The sequence below is a fragment of the Trachurus japonicus genome, chromosome 21 (assembly GCF_045865225.1).
Source record: "Trachurus japonicus isolate A0001 chromosome 21, Traja_1.0".
NCBI classification, from domain to species: domain Eukaryota; kingdom Metazoa; phylum Chordata; class Actinopteri; order Carangiformes; family Carangidae; genus Trachurus; species Trachurus japonicus.
The window spans coordinates 35,620,614-35,646,705 of NC_140927.1; the positions used below are offsets into that span (position 1 = coordinate 35,620,614).

Here is a 26,092-nt window from a genome sequence, read left to right on the forward strand (position 1 = left end):
TCTTCACCTGCTCAACATGCTGCTGGATATGAAGGTGCGCCTATTGAAAGACCCTATGATGTGAAAACAACTTCTGTAAAAGACACCATGGGTCTTGAAGGGTCACCTGATCAGGCATACTCTCCAACCCAATTTACCAGTGCATCTCAGGGTGGGAGCCTTCATAAACCTTCACAAGAATTTCCCTCTGGCAGGGGACGCTCCCCATGCCAGAGTCCACAAGCAGCCCTAGAAACAGAGGCAGAGAGGTGGAGCAGGGAGTGCACTATGTCTGCTGAGAAGCCCAGCACTCAGCGCTCAGACATGAGAGAGGAGGTGGGGTTGAGAGAGATGACAGGAACTGCTATAGAGAGCAGCGAATGGAGACATCAGAGGGGTTTTGCAGGTGAGATTAGCGCTGAAAGCCGTGAACTTGGAGCTATAAAGAAGGAGGAGAGAGTACAACAGGAGTCAAATTTAAGGGAGGGAGTTTACCAAAGTCTCGAGTCTAAGAGGGTAAAAGAAGGAGACACACAGACAAGTGCTGGAGGGTCCCGTCCAGCATTTGTGAAAGACATATCTTCAGTTAAAGTAAAAATCGGTGAGATGACAGAGTTAACTTGCCAGTTCCATGGTGATCCTCTACCCACAGTCACGTGGCTCAAAGATGGCCATCCTTTAACTCACAACCCTGACTACGATATCATAAGCAAATCAAACAAGTCAGTGCTCACCATTTTCTATCCAACCACAGACCATGAGGGAACATATGACTGTGTAATAACCAATAAACATGGCAAATCCATCTGCAGTGCCACTCTTGAGATTTTGGACAAAAAGGTATCGAAAATGTCAGGTGTCACACGGGAGGTGGTGGTTACAGAGGAGCTAGAAAAGGATGAGGAGAACCAGGAGAGGCTGATGGAGGAAGAGGAGGAGGAGGAGGAACTTATGTCCTACATGGAGTCAGGGAAGGCAACGCTACAAGTGCCTCAGGCAGTGGTCCATAGGCGCAACCGGTTGGATGACTCTTTCAGCTCAACAGCTGTAGAAATCAGAATTACTGCTGCCACACCGGTCCCTGAGGTGACAGAGGAAGGCATTGATGACATACCTCAGGCTTACACAGAGAAAACCTCAGGTGTACCAAGTGATGAGGGAGCTTCTCAGACTGTCAAGCATAAATTCACTTTCTCCTTCGATGTGGCTGGTGAAGCTCCTCGTGTCATCAGTGAATTAGAGAATATCACTTGTTCAGAAGGCAGCACTGCTGTATTAGAGTGTCTCATTACAGGGGAGCCTGTTGTAGAAGTTGAATGGTATTGTGATGATATTTGTCTTGATATTATGGGTGGAAAATACAGAGTTGAGGTGGATGATAAAATGTACAGGCTTTATATCCACTGTTTTACTTACACTGATGCTGGAGTGTACAAATGTGTTGCTAGAAATAAAGTGGGAGAAGTTTCAAGCCTCTGTGATGTGTCACTTCAAGATGCAGAGCCTGTACAATTTTCAAAGGGTGGTGATGCTGCTGCTGCTGCTGATGTATTCCACAAAGCTGGCATCTCTCATGTGAAAGTTAAAACAATGAGCTCACAAGCTCCTTTCGAGCCAGCAGCTAAAGCCACAAAACCCAATTCTGGTTTCTTTAAAGAGCCGCCTTCTTTATCTGGCTGTGGTCTGCAGGCTTCTGCCGCTGTGATAAAAGTGTCTCAGATTAAACAAGCATTTGAGTCGGACTCTCCGGTTTCATTTGTGACTCCAACTTCTTCAGAGGAACAGAGAACGGAGGCACTTTTCCCTGAAGAATTTATACCTGCAGTGGTCAGTTCACTTGACCAGCAGGCACTTGCACCCAAACCTGACTTTGTCCATGCAGAAGCTGTACCTGGAGGCAAATCTGTCTCTTCTGAACCCTCCCAGTTTACCTCCACACAGGAGGAAGACAGTGGGATGTGTGCACTACTTGGTGATCTCAAACAATTTGTAGAGGAAGTTCAGGAGTCCCCTGAGCTGGTCAGGCCTCAACCACAAAAACCTGTTTGTTTACCTGTACAAGGAGAGGCAGGTGAAGGGGAAATAGTAAGAGAGCACACTGTGCCGACACAGTTTGACAGAACTGGCAGTTTCATTCAATTCCAGTCAGAAAAAGGTCCAGCGGTTAAACGCTCTGTTAGAACTTCTGCTATAGCTGAAGAAGTTGTTAAGCCTAAAAGAATTTCTGAATCTGTCAAACATGAGGAACATGGTCCATCCACAAGGTCTGAAACTGCTGGTGGTGTTAGCATTGTGGAAGGGTTGACAGAAGTGGAAAAACAGGACATTGAAAGAAGCACTGAAGGATTTACTCTTATGCCTGGGATGGAGCATGTGGATGAGGAGCTGGAACTTACTAGTGAGGGGCTGATCTCGATGCCACAGCCCTCTTTGGATAAACATGTCCGTAATGAGCTGATCTCTATCCCAGAGCCCTCTTTAGACAGTGGTGTCTTTCTTAGTATGCCAGACTCTGAGGCTGAGGGAGTGGTGGCTGATGATGTAGTTGACCCTCATACACAAATCATGAGTGAAGATGGGCATGTAAAGGCAGAACCAAAACCACTCATTATCAAGTCTAGAGGAGACATGGTTGGCAGAGTTAAACCACTCAGTCTGCCTGTGGATGCTCCCGCTCAGAGACAGGAAAGAGGCAGTTTAGACAAGACCTCAGTAGCTGAAGCTGGGGGAGCTGCTGCAGCAGCTGGCTCCATGGAGGAAGAGGAGGTAACTTTCGGTGCTGTGTATGACTACTACAACCCTCCGTCTGACTGGGGAAGGCCACTTTCCCCTGAATCTGAGATGTCTATAGAGATTGGCAGCACTGTCAGTGAAGAGATAGCTGAGGTAGCTGAGAGGTTCTATACCCCAGGCTCATCTACTGAGGCCTCACAGCCAATTGCAGAGTCTTTCCATACTCCCAAGTCTCCTATGTCTTTCCATACTCCCAGTTCTGATACACCAAGTGGGTTTAAGACTCCTCAAGAGTATCCATTCTCCCCTGTAGAACACAAGAGACCCTCAACAGGAGGCTCTAGTGAGAGGTTCTTCTCACCGCTTCAATTCCTGACATCTCCTGCTTATGAGGGAATTGAAACAACACATCTTGGAATAAATGTGGATGAGAGTCAGTTCCTCTCCAGGGGCAGAGGGTCTTTGGCCCTTCAGGAGAAAGTACAGGGAATTCCTCCTGCCTTCCTCAAACCACTCATTAAGAAGAGAGTGTTTGAAAATGACTCACTAACATTCTGTGCTGAGGTGTTTGGTCTACCATCACCTGAAGTGAAGTGGTTCTGCAACAAAACCCAACTGGAGGCAGATGACAGAGTTAAAATGGAGAGAGATGGGGATACCATCTCACTAACAATTCACAATGTCACTAAAGCAGACCAGGGAGAGTATATCTGCGAGGCTGTGAACTATGTTGGAGAAGCCAGAAGTGTTGCGTTAGTTGTAGTTGTATCACAGGAAGTGAGGTTCATGCCTGCTCCACCTGCTGTCACTCATCAACATGTGATGGAGTTTGATGTGGAGGAAGATGATTCCTCTCGCTCTCCATCTCCTCAAGAGATTCTGCTTGAAGTAGAATTGGATGAAAATGAGGTAAAAGAATTTGAGAAACAAGTTAAAATCATCACTATTCCTGAGTACACAGCTGACAACAAGAGCATGATCATATCTTTGGATGTGTTACCGAGCATTTATGAAGAGGGTGCTGTGGACTTTATCACCCAGGAGCATGATGAGTTGAAAATAGCTTTTGAGGTAACTGAGATGCCTCCAAGGTTCATTAATCCCATTTGTGACATGGAGACCCCAGAGGGAACCACTGTCATGTTTGAGTGCTCACTGATGGGAATTCCATCTCCAATTGTGTCCTGGTTCAAAGGTGACAAAAAAATTCCTCACAATAACAAAAAATACTTGCACTCATGTGATGGAGACAACCACTTCTTGAAGATTTGTAAGGTCTCAACTCAGGATAGTGGAGTGTATACTTGCAGAGCTATTAATGTTGTTGGGGAGACTCTGTGTAGAGCCTCTCTGGTGGTGTTCAGTGCTAAGACTTTATCAGGAAAGGCAAGAGGCAGGGAGTTGACTGCTGTGTCTCTGGGAAGTGCCAAAGTTCAGCCACAGAAGTTTGACTTAATGGTTGGGAACACATCATTTGATGGTGAACAGGTGTCAGAAATTGAGCTTGAGTTTGAGTTTGAGCAAGAGGGAGACGAGTCACAGCGGGCAGTCCGACTGGTGGCCAACACTGACAATGAAATGAGTGAACAAGGGGAAAAATATGTTAGCATCAATTTTGATGTATTTGCTGAGCCAGCAAAAGATGACAAGGTGGAGTTCAAAGGGAAGTCTTCCGACATGTGCAGTTTCCAGTTCCAGGTGACTGAGACACCCCCTAAATGTATCATCCCACTGACTAACGTTACAGCAGCAATAGGGACACCTGTTATCCTCCAGTGTCTGGTTAATGGGAAGCCTAACCCCACAGCGGAGTGGTACAAAGATGGAGATCGAGTCACAGACAGCAGGTGTATAATCCAGGAAAAAACTGCAGGACATTTCAATCTGCTCATTACTAATGTGACACAGGATGATGCTGGCGAATACAAGTGCATAATCCAAAACACAGCCGGATGCATTGAAACCACAGCACTGCTTAAGGTGTTTTAAAGGTTGGAGGTTTTGGGCTGGTTGCTCAAAGATACAAAACACTATGCAAATGTGTGTCTCTTGAGAATTTGAAATTAACATAACTTCCTAAACAACATCAATTAGATTTAACTGTCTTACAAGCAAACTTAGATAAGAAAAAACAAAAACAAGAACAAACAAAAAAATGTCACATTTGTGACCTGTCTACAACTGAGTTTTTCCTCACTGTCACTTTTGGATAGGTGTGGTGTATTGTTGCCACTGTAACGCAGCTTGTATTTAGACAGTAACCTGGAGGGGTCAGCTCTCTTGGTTTGAATCAGTGATTATTTTTGTCTGTCTCACTCATGTTAGCTAAGACTGGCCAGACACGGTCAGAAAGATTACATTATCTTTGGGCAACCAGCCTTGAGTTATCTTGGTTAATGTAGGTGTGTATGGTCATCTAATGTTTGTTTGTGATGAAGAATATCTTGAAAAAAAAAACAGTAGTTGAATAATGCCCGAAGATCAGTAGGCTGGCGAGTTTTTGTTCATTTATTGTAAGTTGTATGAAACTCTCAAGTTTTGTTTTAGGTTCTGGTGGAAAAAATTTGTTTATGATTGCTGCATCTGTTGTGTTTTATCCAAAGTGGTGTGCCTAGAGAAAAAAACAGTCTGTTCTCATACTTGTGATGTTCAAATCAGTTTGCATCACAAATGATAACAACTGGAACTATTAGATATGTGTGATGCAAACATCCCATGTACCCCAAACATAGACATAAACGCATATCAGTGAATCTGAAAAACAGTCCCAATAATCATAAAATTAATATTTTTAAGCAGTGATCTTACAAAAAATCTGGAAAATTTAAAGAATATACTGTCAGTTTGCTTACTTGAAATGATTCAGTTGTTTGCGTGACATTTTGTTGCTGTTTTTTGTTTGGGATTTTTCTTGTGTTCGTGTGTGTTGCTTGTCAAAGATATTTTTAGACTCTTAAAGAAAGTAAATTATTCATAATAGAGTAAGTTGATTCATGACTAACTTTAAAATTGATAATACTGTGAAATTTTCTAAAATTTAAATACAAGTTTTAATGTCATGTAAATAAGTGTATAAGTAGTGTTTATTAGTAAAATAAGCAACACAAAGAACATTGATATAGAAATTCATGGTTTATTTGTACAGATGCCATGTTGGTTTGTTTCAGAGTTTATATAATAAAATATTTGATGATCTTAAGTTGAGTTTTGATTCTTCTTTTTTTACATGGTCCATTTGTCAAATTGTTGGAGGTGAATACACTTTACCCAGACCCATACTCAATCTCATTGGAGACTAAGTATGGTCCGGTGTTAGTCAGGCTAACAGAAGATGGGATGTACATTGATATGTTATCTATGTTCCTGTGAGCAGTAGTATTTCTTCACTTGCGTATGAGATTCAAATTGTTATCATTGTCATTAAAGAGACCCTGAGGAGTTTGTTTTTGGCTCTAAAAGAGTTTCATATTAATGTGGATGTATCTACGTTACCCATACCTGTTAATGGGTCAATTTTCTATAAATATATCGTTTTGTTTTTATAGTTATTTTGATATTATTATTCAGTGGTCGACTCGCCCAGCATTTCCTAGTTTTGGTTTCCCGGACACTGCCCGGCGGGTCATGGGAATAATTCCACCAGACCACTAGTTGGCATCGTTTATGGTCGAAACTACGATGGTATCTGATCGTCTTCGAACCTCCGACTTTAGTTCTTGATTGAAAACATTCTTGGCAAACACTTTCACTTTCGACCTTGCGCCGGCCCATAAATTTCACACTGTGCACGGAGGCTCATGGGAAATGTAGTGTGAAAACACTTCGCTTTCCGAAACTCCTCGTAGTCCCTTTAAATGTAATAATTATATAACAAAAAAAATATTATTTGAGGAAAGCTAAAACTAAAACTGGTAGGCTATAGAAGAAAAATAACATCAACCACCGATTCTGATGATACCTGAAAAAGTCCACTGAAATAAACGAAAATAAAGAAAAATATGGCTGTGAAAATCATGTTTTCGTCTGGGGGAATTCACATTTGTTTTCTTTGTTTATGTTTACGTCACTCTTTTGATTCTTACTTTAAACATAAGGAGGTCTTACAGAATCTGATTAGCTGTATTTTACTGTTAATATTAATCAAGTATTTCAGATTTTTGTCTTAATATTACTATATCGTAGGGCTGTCCTTTTCAAATTCCTTAGTCGACAAGTTTATCAGAATGTTTAGAATGAAATGTGTATTTTTCTGTATTGTGGACAAAAAATTAGGTGTTTGTAATTTGTATTACATGTAAAATGTGCCAGATTTCACAAGATTTTACAACAATCACCTGCAGAAGGTCAGTAATACTAATGAAAATTCTTTATTTACTCAACTTCATGAGTACTTGGAAAAACAATCCCACAATTACTAGTCGACTAAGAATTTCTGTAGTGAAGGACAGCCTTGCTTTCATAAATTCACTGTATAGCTTTTGTCTTGTGGATATTGTTATCAGTCTTGCTCAATATTTCCTGACAGAGCATTGTAGCACCACGATCACCACTGTTGAAGAACAAGAGGAAACCTACTACACTGGTGTCCAGTTACCACAGAAAACAAAAACACTTGAACTCAAGCCAGAGTCCAAACGGTATTCCTCCACTTTGGAGAAGAAAAAAGAAAAACCAGTTTTCCTAACTCAGCTCTCCCCAGCAGTTGTAGGCAGTGGGGAAACGGCTAGGTTTACTGTCAAAGTGTCCGGCTTTCCAAAGCCGACTGTTCAGTGGTCTCACAATGGAAAAGTGATAAAGACCTCTACTATTTATAAGCTAATAGAGGAGAGGGAGGAGTACACTCTAGTAATCACAAAGGTCACGTCTGAGGTTGAGGGCGAGTACTCTTGCACTGCCACCAACAGATTTGGCAAGACAACATGCACCACATACCTTGAAGTGAAAAAGCCTGACGTCAGTCAGGCCGAGAAATGGGTTGAGAAGATGTTTAAGGTCACAGGTCAACCCCCTACTTTCACAGTTCAGATCCAGCCTGTGAGGTGCTCAGAAGGAGGAGAGGTGCATTTTCATTACAAAGTAAGTGGCGATCCAGTCCCTGATGTTAAGTGGTTCAAAGGTGCTTTCCAGATCCAGCCCAGCAGAAACTGTATCATTATAGCCAACCCAGATGGATCTGGCTTCATCAATATGAAAAGTGTTAAACAGGAAGACAGTGGGTTGTATACATGTAAGGCCTCCAACCCATTTGGGGATGTGTCTTGTGGTGCTGAGCTTGTTGTGTTCAGGGAGTCGGTCTCTGTTTCCCACAAGCAGGAGCAAATGACAGTGGTTCAGAAGAAAGGCTACAAGGTTTCAATGACAGAACAGGCAACCGAATCTCGTCTGTATCAGGTCAGCCTCCCAGGGCAGGATAGGGCTAGGTCAGATCAGATGGTTTATACAATTGGCACAGAGGACAGGCAGATTATTCCTAGTGAGCAAGTGGGATCCCTGAGAGACCCAGATATCTCTGCTGCAACTATTCATCGTGAGCAGCTGACCCACCAGGCAGCAGTGCTTCAGTCTCATGAGATAGAGGAGAGGGTGTCTGTTGTTCCTACCCATCCACCTCAGGTCTCAGCTGTTCCTGCAAAACAGCTTCATATGGCAGCATTTACAACGTCTGTTGAAGAGAGTCAGGACCTCACAGAACAGCACTGTGATCGCATTCAAAGCCCTGAGGTCATTGAGCTTCAAGTAGCGAGAGAAAAGAGGTCAAAGGTAATGTCAGCTGTTGCCGAGGAGCTCACCCCTCTCTCTAGTGTTAGCACAGAGCCTCTGGCTGACAGGAAGTCTGCTTCCCTCAGACCCACTTCAGAGCCTAAACATCTTGTCAGTGGGCATCAGGTCGAGTCACAGTTGTCCATCCTGAAAGAGCAGTCTCAGGACATCCCCAAACCACAGGAAGAGAAGGGTTACACCGTTAAGGAGGGTGTTAAGATTTTATACTCAGCCCAGTCTTCAGAAAAACGGGTGCTTGCAGAGGGGCACACAACTGAACTAGCAACGTCAGATTCTGCTGTGAAGTCTTCCATTGGGAAAGAACAGCACCAACTGATTTTGGCTTCAGTCAGTGAGTCTAAACAGACTCTTTCAAAGGAGACTGAGTTCTCCATGCAGAGACCTGCTGAAGAGATGGCTCATCTCTCAAAAGATAAAATGACAAAGGCAGCACTAATGGCTGAAGAGAAGCAGATGCTGCAAGCTGAGCCAACTCAGAAGCTACCGAGTCTGGACAGTGCCATTTCCATTCAGTCACAGATAGAAGGGGAACAGGTGTTGCACCTGCAGGTTATCACAGACCAGGACCTTCTTCCATCTGAGAGTAGCTTCACCTGTGAGAAACCAGCCCCAGAACAAGCAGGAGCCCGGAAGAGTCCCACTCTGCTTCACACTGTTAGCCAGGATGAGCAGAGGACAGTAGTTTGTGAGGATACATCAGAGTTTGAGGCCAAGGCTAGCACTATAGCCATTCAGCCGCAGAAAGAGGCTCCCACTCTCCTCCATCTCCAGTCAACCCAACCTGTGGTGGCACTACCCAAAGAGGGTATTCTCGTAATTGAAAAGCCTGACCAGCAGGTGGCAGTGCAAAAACAAGAAAAGACAAGGAGCCATGCAGCCATCTCCGATGAGAGAAGGGAGCTCACTGCAGATTACCATAGAGAATTGGATTTGTCTGTGACTGGAGTTCAGTCTCAACTTCGAACTGAGCCCAGGCCACAAAACATCCTCCACCTCTCCTACCAGCCCATGCAGCTGCCAAAGGAGACACCAGTTACAACTGATGTCAAGCAGCAGCGGGCACTGGTGCAAAAGGAGGATCGCTGGAATGTGATGCATGTCACCAGTGTGGCAGAAAGCCAGACCTTAGAGGAGGGTCACACACAGAGTCTTACAGCTGTGGACAAGTTCACCTGCCAAATGGCAGTGGAACCAAAAGTCCCCACTGAGCCAATTCAGATTGAGGAGAAGGAGATATCCACAGAGAGTAGTGTGGTTCTAGAGGCAGCAGAACAGGACTTTGCTGTTCAGATCCAGGAAGGCCAGTCAGTCAGGCAATCAATAGTGATGGATGAGAAGCGAGTGCTCAGAGGTGAAATCTCTCAGGAGATCACCAAATCTGAGTCCACTAAAGTTGTTGTCACCACACAGCCAAAATTGTCCTTTATGGCATCAGAAACAAAAGAGAGCACAGTTCTTCCCAAAGAGATGACATTTGTGCTTCAGATCCCCAAACCATCCACTTTGAATATACGCCATCAGCTCAGAGATGCGCTACAGTCTGCTGTGGCCAGTGATCAGCCAGTGTTACTGGCTGATGTTGTAGGCAGGTTACAGACCGTAGACGTACAGGAGGTCAAGGTTCAAAGAGAGCCCAAACGAGCAATGTTCACATACCTCATCACAACAACAGGTGCCCCCATGGAGATCACTCTGGCTTTCGAGGGTGAATACCCTCGTACAGCTGATCTCAGAACTGAACTGCAAGCAGCTTTCCACTCCATTGTGTACCAGGAAGCCCATGTTCTTACTTCAGAGCATCCAGGCACTATGCAGCTAGACAAACCTCAAAGGGCACAGGTCACTTCGGCCTCCTCTAAGCAAATGTTGTCATCCGTTGTGGAGACCGTGAATGTGGCAGAGAGTACAGTGGATTTCACTGCTGTTAAATCTCATGCTGCTGCTCTGAAGACAGAGTCTCACATGGCATTTGAGCAGTCAGTCCAGGTGTCAAAGCAGGAGGTGAGGTCAGTGACGCTGAAAAGCCAAGAAAAAGACAGAGGAGCAGCTATTGCTACCACGTCCCTGCCTCCTACCACAGTTCCCACCGAACAAGTAGTGGATGTCAGGATCCAGAAGGAGTACAGGGAGGAGATCTTCAAAGAGGAGCTCACAGTATCCAGGCCAGAACAAAGAGAATACCCTGTTGTAGTCACCTCCCTTGAAGACCTATCAATAGAGGAGGATAATAAAGTAATTTTCAGCACCACCATTAAGTATGTTACAAATGTAAACTGGTTTTTCAATGGACAGTTGGTGAAATCTGGCAAAGAGTTCAAGTGTTCCAAAGACAACGACACATACACATTGGTTATCAACAAAATTGTCAAGGAGAGACATCAAGGAGAATATGTTTGTGAGGCTGAGAATGAAGCTGGCAGGACTACAACATCTTCAAGGCTCACTGTGGTCTCAAGAGGTTTGACAACAGGAAAATTTATTTATCATTCATTCACTCATCCATTTCCTCTGAGAATCACTAATCACCCACATAAATTGGTTCATTCGAGACCTTCACATACAGTATGTCTTCACATAAAATGATGCGTTTGTCACATTTTCACTTGTGTCTTTATATTCATTTCATAGCTCAGCATGAGCAACCTTAGCAGGACACTGGATGATACTAACTCACCATGTCTTGTTTGTTCCACATCTCTTTGTGGTCAGCAATAGCCTAAAGACCAGGACTGTCACAGTCTACAGGCTCCGTAGACACTAAACATCCTGTAGTAATGGCTGTTATAGTTCTGGTCTTAAGGCAACTTTCATGGTCTTTTCATGGTCACTTTGGCATGTTGATGGCCACAGGTCCCTTTGTTTTAAACCCATGGTTTGTCTCATTCTTTTAGGTCCATTCTCTCCATACCTGCAATGTCTCTCTGCATGCTTTCAGGGCTTCAACTTGACATTGCCTCATCTTCCACAAACCCTCTGTTTTCCCTTTCTTTCACTGGAACCCTAGCCCCATGAGAATCATGTACTGTAATAGCATCTTCTTTTAGGTAGCTTTTTGTGAAACCATGGGGCTAATGTTCTTGCTCTATTTCTTCTTCACAGTCACTCCTGATTTTCCTTCCATCATTGATGTACATTCCACCATTGCTCTTCTGTCAGTTTGTTTTTAAGATTCATAGAATCCATTACTAACTTTTAATTATCTGTGTGCTGCAGTGCCACCTGTCTTTAGGCAGAAAATCACGCCTCTGGAGATAAACATCGGCAGCAACGCCAAGTTTGAATGTGAGATTGAGGATGCTCCAAATGTGACCTTCAAATGGTACAAGTCTGGCATTGAGATCAGACAGAGTGAGAAGTATCGGATGCTCAGCCGCCACACCAATTCCTCTCTGGAGCTTCTGAACCCGGTCAAAGCTGACAGTGGTGAATACACCTGCAAGGCTTCAAACCAGCACGGGACTGACAGCTGCACTGCCACGCTCATCGTAACTGGTAAGACCCAAATGGGACCTCTTTTAAACAATGACTTTTGCCTGTATGTATGAGAGAGAGAGAATTATATACACATTTACACTTATACCTTGAATCATTATGGTGTAAAGTGGATGTGATGATTTATTTAATACTGAATCTGGTGTCAGATTTGACAAGATGAAATGATGTTGCGGATCAGATATTTTCATATTCAAACCTGCATTGATCGTCAATTTGGGATCACTCGGGTTAACTTGTTTTGGTGTTGTTTTTTCAAACTTTTTTTCTTTTTTTGCCTGCTCTCCATAGAAATGTACCCGCCAGTATTTGTATCAAAACCAGACCCAATGATTTTATATGTGGGCAAACAAGCCGTGTTCCAGTGCACACTCACTGGATCCTCACCAATGGAAGTTGTCTGGCACAAGGACAACATAGCAATCTCTTCTGAAGGGAAGTATTTCATGAAATGTGAAAAGAACAAGTATTCCCTTCACATCAAGAGTCTTGAGCTGACTGATCAGGGAGTGTTCCTATGTAAGGCCTCCAACAGTGTCGGCACTGCTACATTCACCACAGAACTCAAGGTTATCAACAAGCCCAGCTTTGTTAAGACCATTGAGCCAGCATCAGCTGCTATTAATGCCCCGCTGAGGCTGGAGTGCCAAGTGGATGAGGACACTGGTGTGACCGTCACCTGGACAAGGGATGGCAAAAAAGTCCACCAGAGTATGGAGTGTAAGCTGTCCTTTGAGGACAAGGTGGCTGTTCTTGAGATACCCAAGTCCAAACTGAAAGACTCTGGGAAATATGTTTGCACAGCCGCTAATGAGGCTGGGAGCTCATCCTGTGAGGCTGTGGTAACAGTTCAAGGTAAGATCCTAACAATGATCTTTCCATTAGCTTTGATAAAAACACATGAACTTAGCTGGTGGGGTAGTGCTGATGGTTTTCAGCCAACCGCAAGCTGATACTAACACCTTGCATTGCTATCTTCTTGCATTTTCTGTTGCATCTCTTTTTCGTACTCTTCTGTTTCATTTGTTTTGTTTTATGACTGTCTATTGTTAATGTTTGAATACCGTGCTGTTTTTGAACCAAACACTCCTTTCAGAGCCCCCTACTTTTGTCAAGAAAATGGAACCTAAGATTACCTGGAAACAGGGTATAGCTGCACGGTTACAGTGCTCAATTAAAGGCTCACCTGAACTTCGCATCCACTGGTTCTGGAATGAGAGAGAGCTCAGTGATGGAGAAAAATATAAAATATCTTTCAAGAGTGGAGTGGCTACTTTGGAGATAATTAACCTTTTGGTCACAGACAGTGGGAGTTACACCTGTGAGGTGTCAAATAATGCCGGCAGTGAGAGCTGCAACACCCTTATAGCTGTTAAAGGTTTGTCAAACATTGGATTTATGTTTCACCTATTGTTCAGGTGAGATATGTTTTGGTATTAACTGCTTACTCTGTACTTGACCTTTTGAAACTCTTTTGGCATCCAGAGCCACCATCTGTTAGAAAAGAGCTGAGGACACTAGAAGCGGTGAAGGGATCAGCAGCTCAGCTGGAGTGTGAGATCACAGGAACAGCTCCTTTTGAAATAATCTGGCAAAAAAATAAGAAAACCATCACTGGTGATGGGAAATATAAAATAATCTCCCAAGAGTCTTTGTCAAGGCTGGAGATACAGACCTTTGAAAGTGCAGATGTTGGAGATTATCAGTGTGTGATATCCAATGATGTTGGGAAGATTACCACTAAAGCCTTAGCAAAGCTTAAAGGTCAGTAAATTTGAGTTTAATGAAATGTATAAACTGATGTTTAATCTTGTCATTCAGGCAGTTTAAACTCATTATGTTTTTTTAGAGCCCCCAACCTTCTCAAAGAGGGTTGAGAGTGCTACAGCAGTGCTGGGAACTACAGTAAAACTCCAAGGAACCATAAAGGGCTCAGCTCCCATTGCTGTTAAATGGATGAAAGACTCTGAAATACTCAGAGATGATGATCCAAATATCAAGCTGACATTTGAGAACAATGTTGCCAGCTTGTCGATAACAACAGTGGCCATCAGCCATGGTGGCAAGTATTCATGCCAAGCTGAGAATGAGGCTGGGCAACAAAAATGTGAAGCCACCTTGACTGTGCAAGGTCAGATGATATCTTTGATGCAGATATATCAAGTTCTTGTGTTGAGACTCTTATTTCTCTATAACTAACGGGTTTATCTTGTCCCAGAACCTGCCAGAATTGTAGAACCTGCAGAATCCATTAGTGTGACTGCAGGGGATTCAGCCACATTGGAGTGCACACTTTCTGGAAGCCCAGAACTCAAAGTGAAATGGTTTAAAGATGGGAAGGAGATGATCAGTGGCCGTAAATATAAGATGACTCTGAAGGACAATGTTGCCACCATGAAGATTCTTACAGCAGAAAGAGGAGACACTTCAGAGTATAAGATTGAAGTGTCGAATAAAGTTGGGAAAGACCAGTGCACATGCTCAGTCACTGTCTTAGGTTAGCTCCCAGTTTCTGCTTCTCTAACATTTTATGATGCTTTTGCTGTTTTACAAATGAATGAAAATATCTCAAGTATAAACCATTGACTAGTTTTTCTTGTCAGTAATTATTTTCTGAAATAGTTTGAAACTATTAATGCATGAGATTTTTTTTCTTGAACAATCAGATCGGATAATGCCACCAACTTTCACCAAGTCCCTGAAAAGAGTTGATGGTAACATTGGTAATGACGTCTCCATGGATTGCAAGGTGTCTGGGTCTCAACCCATGACCATAGCCTGGTTTAAAGATGACAAGGAGATTGTGTCTGGATCCAAATTCCAGCCTGAATTCAAAGACAATTCTGCTACCCTGAGAATTATTCAGCTGGAGAAGGCAGATTCTGGAGTTTTCAAATGCAAAGCCACCAATTCAGCCGGCTTTAAAGAAACCAGCAGCACACTCTATGTTAAAGGTTATGAACACTTGCCTTATATCATGTTGCTTTGTTATTGCTATTCTTAATTCAATTCATGCTAATATGAAATGAAAATTTTGTTTTATCAATGACCCCCCAGAGCCCCCAGTGTTCACTGGGAAACCCGACAACCAGGATGTTATACCAGGAACCACTGTTTCCTTCAAAGTAGCCTTCACTGGAACAGCTCCTTTGGCTGTTAAGTGGTTCAGAGAGGAAAAGGAGATTGTAACTGGAGGCTCATATTTTATTAAAAAAGATGCTTCCTCAAGCTCTTTGGAGCTTCACTCTGTGAAACCCAGTGATTCCGCTAAATACACTTGCCAAGTGTCCAACGATGCTGGGAAGGTGGATTGCACCACAGTGCTCTTTGTGAAAGGTGTCTGTCTTCAATATTGTGTGCAGCTGCATGAAAATGTCATGACAGTCTTGATCAACATGTCTTCTGTTACTAACATGTCTCCTGTCTGACAATGAACTTTAACCTCTTCTCTCAGAACCTCCTGTGTTTGTAAGGAAGCTTGAGGCAACGAAGCTCGTCACCAGCGGCGATGTTGCCAGACTGGAGTGTAAAGTGACAGGCAGCCCTGTTATCAGTTTCAAGTGGTTCAAAGATGAGATGGAGATCAGCTCTGGTCCCAAATACACAATGGGCGTATCTGACTCAATGGCATCCCTGGAAATGGCCAGTTGTACAGTAGAGGATTGTGGAGATTATGTCTGTGTGGCATCCAGTGAGGCTGGTAGTGACCGCTGCAGCAGCACAGTTACAGTCAAAGGTCGGTTCGGTACAGATGTTTCATCTCATACTGGAAACCTTACCTGCTTTTCTTATACTTTTCTTTATTTTCTTTATTTCTGTTATTACTACCTGTGGTTAGAATGATTTTTGGCATTGTTATATGCCATTATCATTGTATGTACATATGTATTTCATTGTAATGCTCTCACACACCTGCTGTTTTCTTCTAGAACCACCATTGTTTGTGCGTGGCTTGGAGCCAAAAGATGTGGTGAAAGGTTCTGAGATGATGTTGGAAGGCCAGGTCACTGGTTCTTCCCCGTTCTCTGTGTCATTTTATAAAAATACAAAACCAATTAGGAATGACAAGAGACACAGGATCACTGTGAAAGATGATCTGGTAGCCCTGCAAGTGCTGGCAGTGGAGGCAGGAGATGCTGGCTTGTACCAGTGTACTGTTGAGAATGAAGTGGGAAGTGCTTCATGTGATTGTCAAGTAACACTAAAAGGTTGGTTTAGATTATATTGATTTACATTTAGATCAACTGTGTGTTTCCTGCCATTTATCAGTTGTCATATTTTGTGAAGATACTAGACATGTCCCTCTTTGCTCATTATGGTCTGGCAACCCTCAGCAGACATTCACTTGAGGCTACTTTAATACAGCGAAGTCAAGTTAGGCTAGTTTTTATACCACATGTTGTTTATAAGTATGGAATTGTACAAGTGTATTGAGTTGACAGCATTGTGTTTCTGAGAATGTGTGAAGCTCAGCAGATTCTTCATAGATGTTTTCCTAGACTTAGGTTTCATAGCAAAGATTGAACTTGGAGAATGAAGTGTGACTTTGCAAGGCCAATAACATGAATCTAATTTTCGTCCCATAGAACCACCATCTTTTGTGCAAAAGCTGGAGAACCTCAGTTCATTGGTGGGTAGCGAGGTTTCTCTGAAGTGCGTTTTAAAAGGCTCAGAGCCCATGACTGTGTCTTGGCTTAAAGACAACCATGAAGTCAAAGAGGCCGAACATATTCAGATTACATATGAAAATAAGACTGCTCTGCTGCACATCACCAAGTTACAGAGCAAACATGGTGGCAAATATTCTTGCCAGGTGCAGAATCAGGCTGGGAGCCAAACATGCTCTGCTGTATTGACAGTCAAAGGTTGGTTAAAATATTCAAGGACTCTTTTGAATCTTTACAGTGGTGCAATCAGGTGGTCTTTATCAACTCATGAAGTCACACATTTGTATGTTTACTCAAGTTTACATCAAATTGACATTGTTTTCAATCCCATTGGTAAAATAGGAGTTCCAGACTTACAAGCTTTGTGAATTTCTCCATAGTGACTTTTAACACTAAACTCATAAATTAAGTCTATATAGTCCAGGGCTACAAGGAATGTTCTATTCGCCCTCATCATGAGGTAGAGTTAACATTGACCACTGATTGGAAATAACTCGTATGATCATTTTATGACCTAATGAGTTGATAAGGGCCAAATGCATCTTCAGTTCTTCGGGTTCTTTGCTGACTGTTTGTTTAATGTCTCAGAGCCAGCTAAGGTCACAGAGGAGGCCAAGTCTATCAGTGTGACTCAGGGGGATCCAGCCACACTGGAGGCCAGGTTCTCAGGCACAAAACCCCTGAAGGCCAAATGGCTGAAGGCCGGCAAGGAGCTGACATCAGGCCAGAGATATAAAGTACAGAGCACAGACACCAGCTCTGTGCTCAAAATTCTTAAAACTGAGAAAAGTGATGGTGGTGAATACACCTTTAATGTTTCAAATGATGTCGGCCAAAGTACTTGCGAGGCAACGCTTAATGTTCTCGGTTAGTCCTTAATGTGAACCACATAACTAAAATATGCATTCTGATAAATTTGATTTTATTTACATTCTTTTGTACTTTCTTTCCACCTCTCTTCACTTCTTTTCTTCCTGCACCAACATTAGATCAGATAATTCCCCCATCTTTCACAAGAAAACTGAAGCAAACAGAAGGTATCAAAGGATCATTTGCTCATCTGGAGTGTCTTGTTTCTGGTTCCCTGCCAATAACCATACAGTGGTACAAAGACAAGAAAGAGATCCAGACAAATGAGAAACACAAATGCACATTCTTTGAGAGTGTCGCTTTTCTGGAAATCTCTAATCTTGGCAGTAAAGATAGCGGCAGCTATACCTGCATTGCTACAAACAAAGCGGGAACAGTCCAGTGCTCTGGGATCTTGTTTGTGAAAGGTTTGAATAATTCATTATTGCATCAGTAGCTGGACATGCATCATTTGAGCATAGCTACACTGCTAACAGGACCTTTGTCTTTTGTGCAGCTTTCACAAGTAGTGACTTGTTCTTCTCTTCCAGAACCACCATGTATTCTCGAAAAGCCTGAGTCCATGAACGTTCTGCCTGGCTCAAAGGTTCAGTTTAACGTGTTGCTGTCTGGCACACCATCACTAACCATCAAATGGTTTAAAGACAAGAAAGAGATTGTATCCAGCTCTGACTGCTTTGTGACCAAAGATAACACCTCAAGCTCACTAGAGCTCTTCTTTGCCAAAGCTTCTGATTCTGGAGATTATGTGTGTGAAATCCAGAATGATGTCGGCTCCACTTCGTGCCAGGCAACACTCTTTGTCAAAGGTTATTACTTAATGTGGAACTTTGTTAACACATATGTTTCCATCCATCTGTCCTATATTAACAAATTAAGGATTTGAATTGGTTTCCTTTCTTTGGTGACACACTGGCCCTTCACTTGCTGATAGAACATGTATTTCAAATGTAAATGTAGTTGTTTTCATTCAAACTAACTTCAAGGGAACAGAGCAATACTGACACAAAAAAAATGTGATTGTAGGACATAAGGGGAACTAATGGAAACACACTTTCTTGAAATTTGAGGAACATTTGGATGGAAATGTCAATACTGTGAGATTAAATCCCCACCTTCATCTGATGGATCTAATGCATCTATCATCGTATTTTATTCCACAGAGCCGCCTAAGTTCACAAGGACTCCGGCTCGTTTGTCTGTGGTACGCCCAAGTCAGAATAAAGTCTTTGAATGTCAGGTAACCGGCACACCTGAGATAGACATCTACTGGTTCAAGGATGGCTCTGAGATCAGCCCCAGTGACCGGTACAAGATGGCTTTTGTTAACTCTGTGGCAACTCTGGAAGTTTGTGCGACTGATACCAAAGACAGTGGGACTTACTACTGTGAGGCTCGCAATGAGGCTGGCAGTGAGAGCTGCAGCATGGAGCTCAAGGTCAAAGGTTAGCCATGTTGGAAGATTTTCTCATTATTTTGAAAATTTAAGATTATCTGATTGTAAAGCAACGATTTATAATTTCTATATTGTATGACATTCTGCTTATATATATATTGCCATTGATTTCAGTTGACTTGGTCTTAATGTTCTGATATAGAAAAGATGAAAGATTGTTCAGTGCATCTCTGTCTCCAGCAAGAAACATTGCTGAAACTTTGCCTTTAAAGAACACAAGTCAGAGTCTGTGATGTAAAATGTAGGTGACGGTTTGTTTTCTCTCATATCAGAACCACCATCATTTATCAGAGATCTGGCTCCAACTGATGTTGTGAAGGGCTCCAGTGCTTGTTTGGAGTGTCAGGTTTCTGGGACAGGTCCATTTGAGATAACTTGGCACAAAGACACAAAGGCAATCAAACCCAGTGCTAAACATGGCCTCTCCCAGACAAATGGCAATCTTGGTCTAGAGGTGCACAGATGTGACACTGTAGATATTGGTGAATATCAATGTACTGTTGCTAACGAGGTGGGAAGCTGTACATGTAAGACTACTCTAAGTCTCAAAGGTTGGTTGAATCAAAATCACAAATCCACATTTTTATTTTCCAACGTGTTAGCTTACCATTTAGTGATGTTTCATTGGTTTTCTCTGCTAGAACCACCGACATTCACCAAGAAGATTGAGAACACTGCCACAGTTCTGGGTAAAATGGCAGAGTTTATGTGTGTTGTGGCAGGGTCACCCACTCTCTCTGTGCAATGGAAAAAAGATGAGAACTGGATTTTGGAGGATCCAAAGATTGAGAGAACATTTGAAAACAATATGGCAACTCTCAGGATTCCTGCCTGTGAGGCAGCTCACAGTGGGAAATACACCTGTCAGGTGGTAAATGAGGCTGGGAAGGATAAGTGCTTTGCCATCCTCACAGTGCAAGGTATACCTATGCTGAACTAATTGTGGCTATGACATCTTCCCAAAGTCCTAACTCGGTTGGACACTTAACAAATTTCTGACTTTTCGCATTGTAGAGCCTCCTCAGATCACAGAGAAACCTGAAGTGATAAGGGTCACAGTTGGAGATCCAGTCAGCCTGGACTGTAAGGTTATGGGCTCCCCTGAGCTCAAAGTGAAGTGGATTAAGGACGGCAAGGAGCTTCAGTCCATCAGGCAACATAAACTGAGCTTTGAGAACAACGTCAGCAGCTTAAAAATTCAGTCCGCTCAGAAAGAAGACCAAGGAGAATATGTCTTCGAGGTTGCAAATCACATCAGTAGCTGCACCTGCAAAGTCAAAGTGATCGTCCTAGGTTGGTGTGGAAATTGTGAAACTCCTCTGGTACATAGTAGTATATAGTAGTAATAGGTACATGTTGAACAGATTGTTGTAACTACTTTTTTTCATTGTTCTCTTTGTAACAGAACAAGTAATTCCTCCAAGCTTCATCAAACCCTTGGTAGATATGCAGGAGATATTGGGCTCCTTTGTTCAGATATGTTGCAAAATATCTGGCTCCCTCCCGATCAGTGTGGAATGGCAGAAAGACCAGAGCAAAATCTCTAGTGGTGTGAAACACAAACTCATTCAGCAGGACAATGCTGTGTCAATTGAAATTGAGCAGCTAGAGAGATCAGATGCAGGATCTTATTCTTGCAAACTGACAAATGCAGCTGGAAGTTGTGAATGCAGTGGATCCCTCATGGTCAAAGGTCAGACTAAACTCTTCCATGTGATTGGTCAAATAATCCTAAACCAAAAGGTGAGTATCTCTTTAACCAGCTCCATCCTGTTCCCTTCAGAACCTCCAAGTTTTGTGACACCGCCTGAGTCCCAGGTGGCCCTACCAAATGCCACTGTCCGCTTCAGAGGCTTATTTAAGGGAACTCCTCCATTCACAGTCAAATGGTACAAGGATGACACTGAGCTCATGACTGGACCCACTTGTTTCACGGGACTGGAAGGGCTATCTTGCTTCTTAGAGCTCTTCTCAGTGGGTGTCGCCCATGGTGGAGTTTACTCTTGCCAAGTCAGCAATGATGCTGGGTCTGTGCGCAGTAGTGCAGACTTGACTGTCAAAGGTTGGATTTTCATCTTTTAAAGCAACTCTTGCGTGGCTCTTTTCATCTCACTTGTGCATCACTGGGTAAAACTAGTGATTCTACGACATGTTCCAGCTTTGCAGCACTTCATTGTTGTTATTTGAAGCTTTTCCACCAATGCAGCTTCTCATCAACAACTATTTGTTGCCTTCATGTTGCACCTGCATTTTGTACAACCATCCTGCCTCTGCTAACACCTCATTGTGAACTCATCTCTTTGGCTTATCTCATGTGCTCACTTTTTGCCTGTCAGACCCATCAGTCTGAAGTTTACCTTAATGCTTCCAGCAACTAACTTGTCTGTATTTTGGCTTTCCAGAACCACCAGAGTTTGTGCTGAAACTCCCCGTTACTAAGTTTGTTAAGAGGGGTGTCTCACTCCGCCTGGAGTGCAAAGTCAATGGCACAGCTCCTCTGAGAGTGACCTGGTACAAACACGAGACTAAAGTCACAGATGGGGACAAGCACAGGACATCATTTGTTGACTCAGTAGCAGTCCTGGAACTGCTCTCCACCAGCTTTGATGATGATGGAGTTTACACCTGTGAGGCTCAGAATGATGCTGGTAGTGTCAGCTGCAGCAGCACAATTACCGTTAAAGGTCAGCCTCTCTCTGACTTCCTAACCATCATTTATTATTTTTTGGTCTGACTTTCTGATGCACTGTTTGCTCAGTGTATATTAGCTTAAAGCTGGATCCTGTAACGTTTTTAAAGTTCTTTAAATTTCACCCTAGTGCAGTGGCCTATTGTCAAACTCAAAGAAACACATTTTTTCCACTTTCTCCGTGGTTTCACTAGATCCCGCTTTGAGAACAGAACAGCTCTTATATTTTTCACATGCAAATAGAAAAATCTGATTCAGTAGATCGGTGGCAAAATATTTAATTTTTCACATCTTCCACATATACTTAATATAATAGGCTTTTCTATAAGTCATTGTCATTCCATCAACTTTGCCATGTCAACAGTTTTGCTGCAGTGTCATCAAACACTGCCAGCTGCACTATAATACCAACAAACTACATCAAATCTGCCATTTAGCTATAGTTCCAACAATCTTCCACTTTCCAGCCTTGCACATTAGCTGTTTTTACACCCATCGTTCACAGCTACTCGACCATCTTATTTGTAGCCACGACAACCTTTCACCTAAACTCTCCAGAATCGCTGTAGTTCCATAAATCCCCTTTACCAATTCCACCACATCAGTTGTAGCTCAAGTGCCTACTAGGAAAATTCATCTTCACCTTAGTTACACAGTTTTACAAAGTTTTACAAAGCACAAACATTGATAACTAAGCATTCATAGTTTTTTGGGCTGCCACTGTAAAGCACAATTAGTCATGAAATGTTACAGGTCTCAGCTTTAAGATTTAGTCATGGATCATGGATTCTTTTCCGGTGTTTGCTTGATTAACAGTTTCCTGATCTTCTTTTAGATGCCCCATCTTTTGTGACAGTACCCCAGCCCGTTGAGGGGCTGAAGGGTAAGGACGTGAGTCTGTACTGCGAAATGAGCGGTACAGCTCCGTTCCAGGTCACCTGGTTCAAAGACAGGAAACCTCTGATGGAGAGCAGGAAGTATAAGATGGTGAGCGAGGGCAGCTCAGCCACGCTACATGTCATTGGGATAGAGCCCTCAGATGTCGGCGAATATGAGTGCAAAGTGTCAAACAGTGTAGGAAGTGACACCTGCCAGACAACAGTTAATCTCAGAGGTCAGTAGAAATTGCGATGGTTTCAAATAAAAAAATTCTTAGTTTTAGATTTTAAATTACTTTTGGCACCTTGCTGACTTTCCCTTTTGCGCTGTTTTTCTCCTCTCTTCAGAGCCGCCATCATTTGTGAAGAAACTGTCAAACATGACAGTGATACTGGGAGAGGAGGTGACCCTTGTGGCCACTGTTAAAGGCTCTGAACCCATTACTGTGTCCTGGGTTCAAGACAAGGATCACATTCTCAGGGACGGTGACAACAGGAAAATCACCTTTGAGAACAACCAAGTCGCTCTTAAAGTCTTTAAAGCCGATGCGACCACGGCAGGCAAATACACCTGCCAACTCAGAAACGATGCTGGGAGTGTGGAGTGTTTCGCTAACTTGACTGTTCTAGGTTTGTAAACATATAATTCTCTCTTTCTCTTGCAGTTTTGTTTTTCCCGCTTCTCTTGCAGGTTTGATTGAAAACATGTTCTCCTCCCTCTCTGTTGATTCCAGAACCTGCAAAGATCGTGGACAAGCCCGACACTCTGAGCGTGACAGCAGGCGATATCGCCGCCCTTGAGGTCAAAGTGTGCGGAACCCCAGAGCTCGTGCCCAAGTGGTTCAAGGATGGCGTGGAGCTGGCCTCTGGGAGGAAATACAAAATCTCATTTTCTCGGATGATTTCCAGCCTGAATGTTCTGTCTGCTGAGAAGGTGGACTCTGGAGAGTATACGTTTGAGGTTATGAACGAGGTCGGGAAGGACCTGAGTAAAATCAATCTCACCGTTTTAGGTTGGTGTCTTCGCTCTACTAGGGCTGGATATTCTTTTGAAAATGTTCAAGTTATTGCCAATGATACTGATCTTTTTTAACAAAAATCTTTTTATCTTTTTTATCTTCCAACTTGTGGGAATGTACTACCAAATCCAAATTTCTCAATTGTTAAATGTTGAAACAAACTTATCCGAGACAAACACTAAATACAACTCAGTCCGATGTTGACACAGTTTTGAATCAGAAACTATTTCAACTCATATCATTGTGCCAGTTTTCAATACTTGGTGAAAAAACTTTCGCCACCTCTGAATGAAAAGAACATTATTTGACACCCAGCCCTGTTAATGAAAACTTATTTACAGCTGTATTTGTCCTGTTTTTCCTCTCTGACAGACAAGCTCATACCCCCAACATTCTCAAGAAAGTTGAGAGACTGTAACACAGTTGTTGGAAATGCTGGAGAGATGGAGTGTAAAGTGTCAGGTTCTCCGCCTTTCACCATCTCATGGTACCATGATGGGGAGGAGATACAGAGTGGACCAAATTATGATATTTCTTTCACTGACAACAATTGCACGCTCAAAGTGCCCACACTGAAGCTGTCCGACTCTGGAGAGTACAAATGCAAAGCTGTCAACAAGGCGGGATCTAGTGAAACCACAGCTGCCTTGGTTGTCAAAGGTCAGTCACTACAGGAATTTAATGATCAGAGAGCCAGAACTGTTTTAAATGAAGACCCTCTTAATGCTGAAGGTCTATAATAGAAATGAGTAGTTACCATTTAATGACAGCTCAGTGACTAAATCAAGATGATAAACTCAGATCCAACTGGTTGGAGTGACTGTTGGGGCTTCTGTTTTGAGCCGAGATTCACACTGATGAGCCAAAACATTGTAACCACTCAGATGAAGCTAATAACATTACAGTATCTGATAACAAATGCACATGTAAAGGTCCGGGATATATTAGACTGTAACTACCCATGTTCTTGGAGCCAGTGTTGGTATGCTGTGGTGAGAGTCCACCAACAGAGGATTAGAGGATCTGGTAAACGAATGTTGGTGGTTCCACCTCTCAACTAACAGGACTCAGTGGATCTACTGGTACCAGATACCACAGGGACCTTCTAAGGCAGTGGTTCTCAATTTTTTTTTTTTTTTACATCAAGGACCCCTAAATTAGACCATGGACCCCCATTGGACAAAATTTCGAAGCAAACACCAGAAATACACAAATATTTACTTAGTCAATGTACGTTCAAATTAGATAAAATAAAATTAAAATGAATTTTTGCAAAGATTATAGAGAAATTTCTGGAAGAAAGTGCTACAATTTTTCCAAAAGAAGTTGAAACATTTCTAGAAAAAAGTGGTAAAATTTCTCAAAAAAAAAAAAAAAATCTAGAAATCATGGTAAAATTTCTCCCCCAAAAAAAGGAAAAAAATAATGATAATAATAAAACAAGTGGTAAAAATTTCTCCCAGAAAAAGAAGTTAAAGCAGAAGTAAGCGATCCGGTGGTTTTGGCTAACTTCCTGTCAGCCGATGGAGTTAGCAGTCCCCGCCCTCGTCCCTACGTCACCACATTCACGCGCATCTCTTGGCTGCACACACAGAGAGGACCGCCCCTTTATGCCGTTCTCTCTCCTCATTGGATAAAGGTTGTAGGATACAAGGAAAGTTTTCTCCTCGGCTTACAGCAGAGCAGAGTGACTGACAGACCCGTGTTTCAGACCAAACACTCTATGTAAGTGATTGCTGTCGGAAGATACAACTATTAAGACTTATATTAACACAAATATTCCGCTTACTTCTGCTTTAAAAATTTTAGAAAAAAGTGGTAAAATTTCAAGAAAAGGTTGAGGACCCCCTTGAACCCTCTCAAGAACCGTTGTTCTGAGGTGTTACAGAGTTCATGTCTCAGTAGGTTGGACATGTGCACAGGATATTAGAGTTGATGGTCATAATGTTTTGGCTCATCCGTTTAGATTTTATGCATCATAAAATATTAGCCTGAAGGAAACAAAGATTCCAACATGTTGACTTTCTGTATCCAGAACCTCCGTCTTTCGTGGTGCCACCGCAGCCGGTGGAGGCGATGCCCGGTTCTAACGTGACTTTCTCAGCCATGGTGAAAGGCAGCGCCCCACTAAAGCTCAAGTGGTTCAGAGGAACGAAGGAGATGCTGTCCGGACAGGGCTGCCAGTTCTCCCTGAAGGATAACCAGGTTCTTCTGGAGATTTTCAATGTGGACAAATCTCACGCAGGAGAGTACACTTGTCAGATAATTAATGACGCGGGAAAGGAAAACTGCCCCGTAAATCTCGCTGTCAAAGGTTGGTTGCACATTAAGTTGTTTCCTCTGTTGTTCTGTGGATTCACTGCCTTTACATTTGCACAATGTAGTAGAGATCAGACTCATCAGTTTTTCTTGTGTTAGCTTTCTGCTACTATCTCTTTTGCGAGGGTCGGTTTTGACCCGTGTCTTAAATAAGCTGTAAAATACACTAAAAAACCTTTCATCCAACTTGTTTTTCTTCTCTTGGTTAC

At 42.7% G+C, this 26,092-nt stretch overlaps 1 protein-coding gene across 1 annotated transcript in view; it reads left to right on the forward strand.

The window, feature by feature from the left end:
- The window catches only part of ttn.2 (titin, tandem duplicate 2), a 247,891-nt gene that overhangs the window by 52,303 nt on the left and 169,496 nt on the right, over nt 1-26,092 (forward strand). The window contains exons 41-67 of the mRNA XM_085766175.1: nt 7,238-10,951; nt 11,707-11,985; nt 12,277-12,840; nt 13,082-13,363; nt 13,471-13,749; nt 13,835-14,116; nt 14,204-14,482; nt 14,652-14,939; nt 15,043-15,321; nt 15,440-15,721; nt 15,915-16,193; nt 16,572-16,850; nt 17,241-17,519; nt 17,642-17,929; nt 18,053-18,331; nt 18,686-18,967; nt 19,251-19,529; nt 19,620-19,898; nt 19,993-20,271; nt 20,384-20,671; nt 20,762-21,040; nt 21,381-21,662; nt 22,503-22,781; nt 22,894-23,175; nt 23,280-23,558; nt 23,937-24,224; nt 25,600-25,878. Of these exons, the coding sequence (XP_085622301.1) occupies nt 7,238-10,951; nt 11,707-11,985; nt 12,277-12,840; nt 13,082-13,363; nt 13,471-13,749; nt 13,835-14,116; nt 14,204-14,482; nt 14,652-14,939; nt 15,043-15,321; nt 15,440-15,721; nt 15,915-16,193; nt 16,572-16,850; nt 17,241-17,519; nt 17,642-17,929; nt 18,053-18,331; nt 18,686-18,967; nt 19,251-19,529; nt 19,620-19,898; nt 19,993-20,271; nt 20,384-20,671; nt 20,762-21,040; nt 21,381-21,662; nt 22,503-22,781; nt 22,894-23,175; nt 23,280-23,558; nt 23,937-24,224; nt 25,600-25,878 (11,307 nt within the window). The remainder of the gene's footprint in view (nt 1-7,237; nt 10,952-11,706; nt 11,986-12,276; nt 12,841-13,081; nt 13,364-13,470; nt 13,750-13,834; nt 14,117-14,203; nt 14,483-14,651; nt 14,940-15,042; nt 15,322-15,439; nt 15,722-15,914; nt 16,194-16,571; nt 16,851-17,240; nt 17,520-17,641; nt 17,930-18,052; nt 18,332-18,685; nt 18,968-19,250; nt 19,530-19,619; nt 19,899-19,992; nt 20,272-20,383; nt 20,672-20,761; nt 21,041-21,380; nt 21,663-22,502; nt 22,782-22,893; nt 23,176-23,279; nt 23,559-23,936; nt 24,225-25,599; nt 25,879-26,092) is intronic.